The sequence below is a fragment of the Rana temporaria genome, chromosome 3 (genome assembly GCF_905171775.1).
Source record: "Rana temporaria chromosome 3, aRanTem1.1, whole genome shotgun sequence".
NCBI classification, from domain to species: Eukaryota; Metazoa; Chordata; class Amphibia; order Anura; family Ranidae; genus Rana; species Rana temporaria.
This window is the reverse complement of record NC_053491.1, coordinates 372383198-372395322: the sequence shown is the minus strand read 5'-3', so window position 1 is coordinate 372395322 and position 12125 is coordinate 372383198. Positions and strand designations below refer to the sequence as shown.

At 40.8% G+C, this 12125-nt stretch overlaps 1 protein-coding gene across 18 annotated transcripts in view; it reads right to left on the bottom strand.

Moving 5' to 3' along the window:
• Positions 1 to 584: 584 nt before the first annotated feature.
• Positions 585 to 12125, bottom strand: part of EPS8 (epidermal growth factor receptor pathway substrate 8) — a 134276-nt gene continuing 122735 nt past the window's right edge. For 15 of the 18 annotated variants that reach the window (XM_040345508.1, XM_040345506.1, XM_040345509.1 and 12 more), the window contains 5 exons: positions 12019 to 12042; positions 7749 to 7953; positions 7370 to 7550; positions 2181 to 2310; positions 585 to 1126 (listed from right to left, as the gene is read on the bottom strand). In XM_040345508.1, coding sequence (XP_040201442.1) covers positions 1013 to 1126; positions 2181 to 2310; positions 7370 to 7550; positions 7749 to 7953; positions 12019 to 12042 — 654 coding nt within the window. In that variant the 3' untranslated portion in view covers positions 585 to 1012. The remainder of the gene's footprint in view (positions 1127 to 2180; positions 2311 to 7369; positions 7551 to 7748; positions 7954 to 12018; positions 12043 to 12125) is intronic. The other 3 variants (XM_040345514.1, XM_040345517.1, XM_040345519.1) reach the window with 1 other exon arrangement.

Below are 12125 nucleotides of genomic sequence, written 5' to 3'. Positions count from 1 at the left end.
CATGAAGCAGACCCATGTTCAGGAAGTGAGTTGAATGGTAGCCTCAGCCAGGCAATGCCCCAACACTTTTCGCTCTGCCCCTTGGAGCTTAATCATGGGGAACATAACCCTATGTACCTAAACTACCATTCTGTGTCCCTAATGTACAATTTACATTTTTTTTTATTGCTTAACAACCACATATGACTTGGTTTAAAGCCATACAGTTAAACTGGTAAGTGACAGCTGCACATATAAATGGAAGCCCTTCCTGCTGCCTTGCCACTGTACTGGAATAGTGAGTGTAGATGCAAATCCTCCATACCATACTTCTTCGTGCTTCCCATTTGGGAGGATCTATATCCAATATTATAAAGGCTCCCATTACATTTGTCTCTATTTCTGTCTAGTGATACATAAAAAACGGTCCCAACAGACCACAAGCACATTGATAACAGATATCAGATACTCAACAAACTTTCCAAAAGGCCTTAGTGCTCTATTATAGAGCGGCGATATGTCTCAAAAACACATTAGACAAATTTGACAACAGACTTAACAAAGAAACCCTTTCTATAAAAAAACACTTTACTGGTCATTAAAAATTTCAGAAAAAAATAATTTAAACATTTTTATTGTTTCTGCAATAACTTTCTATATTCACGGTAGGCCAATGTTTTTTTACATACAGACAAATATACAGGGAATGTTGAAATCTTTTCCAATGGCTGTTAGTGAAACTGAAAGCGGACAAAGCAACACTTTTACTGTTATTACCTGGAGTGACAAGCTCTGCCCTGATCAAAACTATACAGGATCCTATTCACATGCTCCAGGCATGATTGAAGGAATTGACTCTGCCCTCTGCTGTTACAACAGTGAACGGCAACATGACCATAAAGCGCAGTCTTACAATACACACAAAGACTAGAGAGAAAATTTGTACAATCAAAACCTCTGAGAATGTCAAATTGGCAAAATGAATTACAAGACTGCAGAGTTTCCAGATAGTATTAATTCTTCTAGAAAATCTTCAGTGATTGTTTCCTTCATCAAATGACTCTACACCAGAATCGCTTGCAGCAGCATTGATCTTTTCTTGGCGTTTTTTCATGATTTCCCGCAGCTCAGCGTTTCCACTGAGTTCCTTAAGGATACAAAAGAGTAGAAAGTGACAATATGAGATTAATATTGGCCCGTTACATCTATTAACCATGTAATACACTGCAAAGCTTGAGTCAACAATGACTGGAAAAGCCAATTCCAAGCCTGGCCCAGTTCAGCTGTGTTTTTTGTTAATGTATCAGTGGTGGTGGGGCGATAGAGAGCAATGATTAACTTCAGCTTCAACTGCAAGTTCCACAAATTATTTAACCTTGAAAATCTATCGTAAACTGGAATTTTTAGTCTCATTGCACTCTGAAGTGTACTGGAAACCACAAAAGTCATATTAATCTATTAAAGGTGGGAAATTGAGGTGCATATATACAGTGGTGGCTAGTGATAACAAACCCCTCCAGGTCCTTACCTGTAGCCTCCAGCCTGGCCTGTCATGGCTCCCCTGATACCCGGCAGGTTTCCATGTTCCAAATCTTCCAGGACAAGAAACCGGAAGTGACGCAGTGGCACATTTTCATTCGCCAAGTCAAAAGTGGGAGGGTTCGGGCGCAGAGCACATTACACAAGCCAATTAGAGCCTCACTCTCTAATCATGTGCTTTGTTACAAATGACGGAGCTAATAGACAGCTATTAGTCCAGGGCCCCACACAGTGGAAATAAATTATAATATGACTAACATTTAACTTTAAGATGTTAAAAAATGTTAGTAATTTTATCATTTATTTAAAAATAAATTGTTCTATGAATATGAACTTTGGGGGTGGTGCCCCTGCGCCTGTTACGGAAGGGCAGCCGCTACATATATATATATATATATATATATATATATATATATATATATATATATATATATATATATATGTGATAGTTGTTTTCTATGGTATTTTGTAACACTCTAACAGATTTTTTAGCCAATATAACTAAAACTGGCACTTACCAGTATATAGCAAAAGGGTGCAATGGCAAGGTGACATGGGTAGTGTGGGAGGACAATTTTTAAAAACTCCAGTATACAGAATATACTTTTTCTGGTCATTTTCATTAGCAGGTCAAATTTTCATATAGTGCACAGAATAGATACCTCTAGAGTAGCTTTCTGAAGTGTCACTTGGTTGTAAACTCTTGGTCCCTCTGGGCAGACCGTCTTTAATTCATCCTTGGTGAGGGAAAAAAGCTGAGCGCCAGTTAGCACACCAAGACTAGTGATTGTCCTGGAAGAATACAGCAAAACAGACTGTTATTTCCCAAGAGAAAAGGAGAAAGAACAGAGAATTAGAGAAAGAGAGCGAGAGAGAGAAACTATAGGAACAAAAAAGACAAAGGAAAAGAAATAGGGGATCTACGTGAAGAAAAGGAATGAAGGAGAGAAGAAAGTGATGGAGGAATGGAGACACTTTGTGAAGAGGAGATTGAGGAAGAAATTAAGCACTATGGGAAGTGAAGGAGTAGAAAAACTCAAGAAAAGAAACAAGAAGGGTGCAGAACTATAGAAAGAAGAGAAGAATTGGAGAAACTGAAGAGGAGACTGCTGGGGTGGGAAAGGGAAGAAAAGTCGATAAGGGCATGGAACCAACTATGGAAAGAGGAGAAGAAATCCAGACTGTATGGTACAGGAGAAGGAAGGGAAGGAGGAATGGAGAATATAGCGGGTAAAATAAGTAATGAACACGTCACCATTTGTCTAGGTAAATATATTTTTAAAGGTGCTATTGGCATGAAACGTTCACCACATGTCAGTAACAACCCATGCAATCCATAAATACAAAGAAACCAAAACAAATAAGTTCAGAAATTAAGTTATGTGTAATGAGATGGAATGACACAGGGAAAAAAAGCATTTGAACCCGCTGACATCATTTGTGATGTCATCATTTTATAAGATGATATTTGTTGCCTACAAGATGGCATTTATACGAATTCGCGTGTGTATAGATATTCCTAATATTACCACTTTCATACATTTTCATACCTTAAAGATATCCATCTATCTATCTATCTTATTTATTTTTTATTTATATTTAATTTTATGTTAATTCTAAAACTTTCTTTACTGCGATCAATGATTAGGGATTTCCTGCCTTATAGGAATTGTGGCTCAATTTAATTTGAAATATTTTAATGAAATACACTTATCGATTTATATTTTCTGTAATATAGGCATTGTGTATGACCAGTTAAGTTCCACAGATCCTGTTGTCTGTCCTATTAGTTTTATTAATTTTAACACATTAATATTGTTTATATAATGCGATTTTAAGTTAGGGCATAGGCGCCTTTTTGCCAGTGAGCAAGATGGTTCCTCTGCTGGAGAATCAGATCGAGACTTGGTTCTCCTTGGTCCTATTTATTGCGATGACTCAGCGCATCACCCGTTCCCAATTGACGATGTCTAATTGAGACGAAACGTACGCCGGGAGGATAGACGTGCTGACGTCATCGCAAAAGAGACGGGCGATCATATGCTGGTCTGCTTTTCATATGAATGTTCTTGAAAATACGCTTCTTTTAAATGACAGTTTGTAAGTGCACATTTTGTCATTTGAATAAATATATCTTTGGTTTTAACTGTATTAGGCTATGTGAGCTTTTTACATCTTTTTGGTGGAATGGCGGTGACCTCTGAGTGCTAGCAGTTCAACTATTATCCAGCCTTTGTCTGAATCGGAGGAGTGGTACCTGCAGGTCTAATTATACAGGCTGGTTTTACCAGCTTGTTCTGGTAAGCACAAAATTCTTACGGTGGTGGATCACGAGTGTTTTGTGGTGTGAAATTATATTCAGTATTTCTGATGGCACCTTCAAGTCTGTGACTTAATCGCACTTTCAAGACCTTATTGGATTTGTCTTCATAGACTTTCTTCTACGTGTTTTTTCACTTTTAAGACCCCATTGGATTCGTCTTCATAGACTTTTTTCTATGTGGTTTTTCACCAATTTTAATCTCATTTTTCAAAAAAGTGATTGACTGAGGATTGTCTGATTTCAATCTCTGTTGTTGTTATCTTTACCTTTAGTTATTGTATTGTAGCGCAGCTTGTTCTACACCTTTTATGATTTTATACGTTTTTTTTCCACGTTTTAAGCTGCAGCTGATTTTCTATAAACATATTTTTGGCATTTATATTTCTTTGTTAGCGCAGTATTACACTTCTTTCTTTCTCATACTTTTATAAATACCGGAGATACTTTTATTACCCTTATACTGTTTATTTGAAAAAATTAAAGACTGGAATCTTAAAAGAAATTCCTCAGTGATAGATAGTGATAGAATAGAATTTGCAGATTCTTCCTATGCAAATTATATTCAAAAGGCCAATATTAACTGTAGCTCTCTGTCCATTTGTCCAATTAACATAAGGTTAAAGAAACAAGGGTTGTGAAGACTACACTTGGCCTTAATTGTTATTTTCAGTAACTGCAGGTAGGGTTTTTTCATCTTGATTAACAAACGAGATCAAATGTTTTTGATCAACCAATCAGCTTTCTTTACATTTTAGCAAAAAAGGAAAAACACCTGTATATAAAAGGAAAGATTTGATTGCTTGGAGAGGATGACTGAAATGTGTTTGCCTACCCTTGCACATTTCTGTTTCCATGATAATAAACCATAAATTATTATTAATATTATTTACAACATATGGGAATATGAGTAAGATGGAGGCACTATGGGAAGAGCAAGCGGTAAAGTGAAGGTGGATAAACTATGAAAAGAGGAGGAGAAGCTAACTAAAGCTGGAGAGTGCAAAATAAAGTCTCACTTCTGCAGATAAACCAATCAGCTCCTAACCTCAGCTTGTTCAATTAGGCTTTGGCAATAAAACCTGGAAGCTGATTGGTTTCTATGTAGATGCAAGACTGATTTTGCACTCTCCAGCTTTAGTAAATAAACCAATGGAAAAAATAAGAGAAACAATTAAGAAACTATGGTAAAATAAAGAGAAGAAAGAGAAATGGAGTAGGTACAGTGGGGAAAAAAAGTATATAGTCAGCCACCAATTGTGCAAGTTCTCCCACTTAAAAAGATGAGAGAGGCCTGTAATTGTCATCGTAGGTATACCTCAACTATGAGAGACAAAATGTGGAAACAAATCCAGGCAATCACATTGTCCGATTTGGAAAGAATTTATTTGAAAATTATGGTGGAAAATAAGTATTTGGTCAGCTAAAAAGCAAGATTTCTGGCTCTCACAGACCTATATCTTCTTCTTTAAGAGGCTCCTCTGTCCTCCACTCATTACCTGTATTAATGGCACCGGTTTGAACTTGTTATCAGTATAAAAGACACCTGTCCACAAGCTCAAACAGTCACACTCCAAACTCCACTATGGTGAAGACCAAATAGCTGTCGAAGGACACCAGAAACTAAATTGTAGACCTGCACAAGGGCTGGGAAGACTGAATCTGCAATAGGCAAGCAGCTTGGTGTGAAGAAATCAACTGTGGGAGCAATAATTAGAAAATGGAAGACATACAAGACCACTGATGATCTCCCTCGATCTGAGGCTCCATGCAAGATCTCACCCCGTGGGGTCACAATGATCACAAGAACGGTGAGCAAAAATCCCAGAACCACACGGGGAGACCTAGTGAATGACCTGCAGAGAGCTGGGACCAACGTAACAAAGCCTACCATCCGTAACACACTATGCCGCCAGAGACTCAAATCCTGCAGTGCCAGACGTGTCCCCCTGCTTAAGCCAGTATATGTCCGAGCCCGTCTGTGGTTTGCTAGAGAGCATTTGGATGATCCAGAAGAGGATTGGGAGAATGTCATGTGGTCAGATAAAACCAAAGTAGAACGGTTTGTTAGAAACACAACTCGTCGTGTTTGGAGGAGAGAGAATGCCAAGTTGCAACCAAAGAACACCATACCTACTGTGAAGCATGGGGGTGCCAACATCATGCTTTGGGGCTGTTTCTCTGCAAAGGGAACAGGACAACTGATCTGTGAACATTAAAGAATGAATAAGGCCATGTATCGAGAGAATTTGAGTGCTAACCTCCTCCCATCTACAAGGGCATTGAAGATGAAACATGGCTGGGTCTTTCAGCATGACAATGATCCCAAACACACCGCCCAGGCAATGAAAAAGTGGCTTCTTAAGAAGCATTTCAAGGTCCTGGAGTGGCCTAGCCAGTCTCCAGATCTCAACCCCATAGAAAACCTTTGGAGGGAGTTAAAAGTCTGTGTTGCCCAGCGACAGCCCCAAAACATCAATGCTCTAGAGGAGATCTGCATGGAGGAATGGGCCAACATACCAGCAACAGTGTGTGACAACCTTGTGAAGACTTACAGAAAACGTTTGACCTCTGTCACTGCCAACAAAGGATATATAACAAAGTATTGAGATGAACTTTTGATACTGACCAAATACTTATTTTCCACCATAGTTTGCAAATAAATTCTTTCCAAATCAGACAATGTGATTGTCTGGATTTGTTTCCACATTTTGTCTCTCATAGTTGAGGTATACCTATGATGACAATTGCAGGCCTCTCTCATTGTTTTAAGTGGGAGAACTTGTACAATTGGTTGCCGACTAAATACTTTTTTGCCCCACTGTATAGGAAGACAAAGAGGAGGAATGGAGGTGCTATGGAAAGAGGGGGAGTAGAGGGAGTGTATACACTATGTGAAGGAAAAGTACCAGAGGCATTATGGCAAGAAGTGAAACAGGAAGAATGGAGAACTATGGGTAGAGAAGGAATAGAGACACTATAAAGAGAAGCAGATGAGGGTGGAATGTGGGACTATGGGAAGAAAGGGAAATTAATAACTATGGGAAGGGGAGAAGAAATCTGGACTCTATGGTAAAGGGGAAGGAAATAAAGGAGGAATAGAGGACTATGGGTAGAAGAGGGAGGGCAGAGGCACTATGGCAATAGAAGGAATGGGGTACAATGAAGTGGAGGAGAAGAAACAGAGAACTATTGGAAGACAAAGAGAAATAGAAGCACAATGGGAAGGTATAAAAAGGAATTATGGGAAAAGAAGACAGACAGAATAAAATTTAGACAAACTGAGAAAAGTTGCACAGTATGGCAACATATTGCAGGAGGTAAGTATGCAGGACAGGACAACATAATGTAAACGATGAATAGGGAAAAAAGGTGGAATAGTAACATAATGTGAATGAAAACATGGGATGGTGAAATGATGCACATTCAAGGGACAGGGGACAGTTACACAATGTGGCAAAGATGTAGAAAAGTAGCTTTATGTTAGTGGCAGAAATATGAACAAGCTATAGGTAGAATCTGTTAATTTACACAGAAGTGAATCCCTTTGCTTGAAGCCATGCTTTCACATCTTCTGTGGATGAACTGTAGGAAATATTGACCGGCGCTGTGTTTTGGCGTGGTACAGTGAATTTCTTCTGGGCTGCACTGCGTCCAATGGTGAGTCTCTGCACCAATTCATCCTGAACCTCCTCCATCTGAGACTTCCTGCCTAAAATACAATTTCCACCAATGAAATCGTCTCCTTTCTCTGGATTCATATGTCTGAGACACTAGAATGTCACTGACATTTCTAAAAAAGGTTTATTAATGTTTTTAAAAACCTCTGCTGAGTCTTCACAAAACTGCATAAATACAAGACGTGAAAACTTAATTGTGTCATGTAAAAACAGTGGCCTCTATTACTTACGATCAATGGGTCTGTCCCTCTGGTGGTCTCGCACACTGCTGCCCCCACTATCGCTGGATGTGCTGCTCTGGCGACTGATCAGACTTCCAGATGGACAGGACTTGGATATCGGTATAGAAAGAGGGGAGGGGAGAGGGTGAGGAGGTGGGGTGGGAGCTATTAAGACTGAGTCTCCTTCTTTTGGGATATTCTCCGACTTCTGTTTCTAGAAAGACAGAAATAGATTGAAAATGATTACTCCAGAGTCACTAACCCACTGAGACAGGAGGAATGTTGAAAATGATTCTGTACACTACCTAAGCAGGAAGAAAAATCAGCAGGCACAGAGGGCTTTGTGGAGAGGAATTGTTGTAGGAACTAGATTGAAAATAAAAGGCTCTCTAGTCATCATATTCTACCAAAATGTTTGCCAAAATGAAGCCAATTTCTTTTTCGGTGGAAGGATAAAACAGGCAGGCCTGAACGAATATCAGGGGTCAAACAGTTCTGAAGCTGTCACCTTTTTCCATTTTGGCTGTTTTTTTTATTGCTACAGAAATCAAATGAGGTGAAACGAAGAAAAAAAAACGTTTTTTTCTTTTACAAAACTTTTTTTTAAGTTTAACAAAGGAATACGACCACTATCTAAAATGTGTCTGATTACTTTGTGTCAAGTCCAACGAGGTGCTCATCTCTAACAAATTCAAAACGTTGGCACTTTTTTTGTTAAAAAGAACAAAAAGATGGAAAATGTTTAAAAAAAAAAAAGACGTCTTTTTCTTAGTTTCTGTTAAAAAAATGTTGTAAAGAAGTAGGTTTTCTCCTACACTGATGTGCGTTGATGAGGTGGCACTGATATGCAGCACTGATGAGCAGGCACTGAAAGGCAGGACTGACTGGCCTCGCTGCTTGCCACTGACTGGCATCACGGGCACTGTTGGGCCTGCACTGTTGATCAGTGCCCTGATTATCTGTGCAGGTCTCCCCTGTGAAAAAATTCCGCTCATCGGTGAGGAAAGCCAATAACCGTCATTTTCTTGTTTACACGTGATTGGACACAGCTGATCACATGGGTTAAGAGACTCGTCATGGGCTCTTTACAGGGATCGGGGATGTGCGGTGTCCCTCACGGGCACCCATAAGTGGCGAGAGTGGGACGAAGTCATATGACATTGTCTCCAAGAGCCACCCTGACGCTGCCATTTGTCTATATGGCGGGCGGGTGGTAGTTAAAGTGGAACATCACTCAACATTGATTATTTTTATTCCTCATGTTGCTAGCATTAGTAAACAAATAGATCATATTTACTAGTGTTTTTTTTGTTTAGTTATTTCCCGGTTTCATCCCAGGAGTCTTAAGAAGGGGAGGAGAGGAGGAGGGTTTTCTCAGCTAAGTACACCCACCTGCATGCATGCCTGAGCTAAAGGCAGATGAATTCCAGTAAGTTAATGCTACATGAATCATTTGCCTTTATTTTTAGTGATTTATACTCAAAATAACATGGATGGATGGGGGAGTTTGCTTTAAATATTAAAAATGAAACAAATTGTGTTTTTGGTGCTCAGACGCAGTGAAGATCCGCTCTAAAGTAAATTTTTACTGAGCAACGGGAGCGCAACTATCGCTATACTTTCAGCTCTCCAAATGCTGCATACGACTTTGCAGAGTCGTATTCAGCCACTCTGCCCACCCCTCCCCTCCTCCAAACCACAGAACACTTTGTATTATGTGAACTCATTCACAAATTACAGTTTATGTGAATGGACAGCAAAGGGGAGAGGCAGGCAGAGCAACTACTGTGTGTGAGAAGACAGCACCTCTTCTGTCAGATTGCCAGGGATATAGGGACAGCTGTACTCCCAGCGCTCAATAAAACTGTCAGCTCTAAATAAAAAAGAGATAAGTCCACAAATGGCATGCATTTCCATTGGACTTGGCCCATAGTAATCCAGCACATTTTAGAAAGTGTCTAAATTTCTGGAGTTCAGCTTTAAAGTGTTACTAAACTCCAATTTTTTATTTATTATTAAAACAACAAACATGCTATACTTGCCTCCTCTGTGCAGTGGTATTGCTCAGAGCGGCCCCGATCCTCCTCTTCTGGGGGACCCGATGGCAATCTTGGCTCCTCCTCTTCTTCTTGGGACTACCATAGCCAGTCGCTGGCTATGGGTAGAGGTAGTCTCCGCGCTCCCGAGCTGTGCGTCTACAGAGCCGTACTCCATAGACCTACATAGCAGGTCTTACGCCCGCCCCCCACTTCCTCCGATTCCTTCCAATGGCTCCTGCTTGAATACAGTGTAAAGAGGAAGTAAGGGGAGAAAAGATGCAGCCATGCACAGCGCTGATCTCTTCTCCTCTCTCTTCCCCTTCACACAGGGAAGGGGAGGCACAGGGATACCGAGAACATTTTTTACCTTAATGCAAGCAATGCATTAAGGTAAAAAACGCTTTTAGGTTTGGTAACACTTTAAGCACTTGATCCCCAAAAGGATTTGCCCCCTTCCTGACCAGGCCATTTTTTGCGATACGGCACTGCGTCGCTTTAACTGACAATTGCGCGGTCATGTGACATTGTACAAAATATGTGTCCCCCCCACAAATATAGCTTTCTTTTGATGGTATTTGATCACCTCTGCGGTTTTTATTTTTTGTGCTATAAAAAGAAAAACGAAAAGAAAATTTTGAAAAACAAAAACACAATGGCCCGGATTCAGAAACAGCGGCGCATATTTATGCCGCCGTATCGTATCTTCTTTACGCTACGCCGACGCAGCAGACAGAGGCAAGCACTGGATTCACAAAGCTAGTGCTGCCAAATCTGCGCTGGGTTTCCTAGGCGTAAGCCGGCGTATGTGGAAGTGGGCGTGAGCCATGCAAATGAGGCGTGACCCCATGCAAATGATGGGCTGAGTCTCAGTCTGATACGTATAATGAACGGCGCATGCGCCGTCCTGTGGACGCATCCCAGTGCGCATGCTCAGAATCACGTCGGATCTACTCCCTAAGATACGACGGATCACTGCCTACGGCGTGAACGTAACCTACGCCCAGCCATAATCACGTCCAACGTAAACGACGTAAAATACGACGGCTTGAGTTCCCTGGTGCAGACCTTTGCATGTCTGCTGCTGAGTTACACCTCCTTTATGGGGAATAACTTTACGCCGTACGTACGACTTACGCAAACCGCATATACGGACGCGCGTACGTTTGTGAATCGAAGTATCTCCCTCATTTCCATATTTGAATAGAAAGTCAATGGGAGCGCCACATGCATCCAGCGTAAATATGCGCCCACGATACGACGGCGTAGGCAAGTTACGTCGGTGAGATGAAGCCTATTTTTAGGCGTATCTCAGCTTGTGGGTCCGGCGCACAGATACGACGGTGCATATTTGCACTTACGCAGAGTATCTCGAGATACGTCGGCGCAAGTGCTTTGTGAATCCGGGCCAATATTTTGTACTTTTTGCTGTAATAAATATCCAAAAAAAAAAAAAATGCATTTATCAGTTTAGGCTGATATATATTATTCTACATATTTTGGTAATAAAAAAATAAATAAAAAAAATAAGCGTATATTGATTGGTTTGCGCAAAAGTTAAAGCATCTACAAAATAGGGGGTAGATTTATGTCATTTTTATTATTATTTTTTCACCAGCAGTGATCTGCGATTTTTAATCAGGACTGCAACATTGTGGCGGACAGATCGGACACTTTTGACACCATTTTGGGACCATTGACATCTATACAGCGATCAGAGCTAAAAATAGCCATTGATTACTGTATAAATGTCACTGGCAGGGAAGGGGTTAACGGTGTTCCCTAGGTGTGTTCTAACTGTAGGGGGGATGGGACTGACTAGAGGAGACCGATTGGTGTTCCTACTTAGTACAAACAAACAATCTGTCTCCTCTCCCTTGAGAGAACTGGGATTTGTGCGTTTACACACACATCCTGTTCTCGTTCTGTCACGAGCGATCGAGGGTGCCCGGCGGACATCGCGCATCGGCTCCAAGGACCCGCGATGGGCATGTGCCGTCCATGACGTCTGAGAGTATAGCTTCACAATTTGTGCAGCCGTATCAACCTGCCACAGTATAACTGCTGCGGCTGGTTGGCTAGTGGTTAAAAGAGAAGTTTCCTATCCCCAGCAAAAGAGATGACTAGAAAGGGAGGGAGGCTGGTAGACTAGAAGCACAGTCAGAGGAATAAGTCTCACATTGCAGAATGTCTGTGAATTAGTGGGCGACAGAGCAAGGGGACATTATTTAGACATGCGTTACCTCTGACAGCTCCCCCAGCAATTGCTGTTGTAAAAAGACACATAATAGCGCATTATACAGGTATTCATAATTATACATTGCATGGTATACACCACTCTCACTACAGG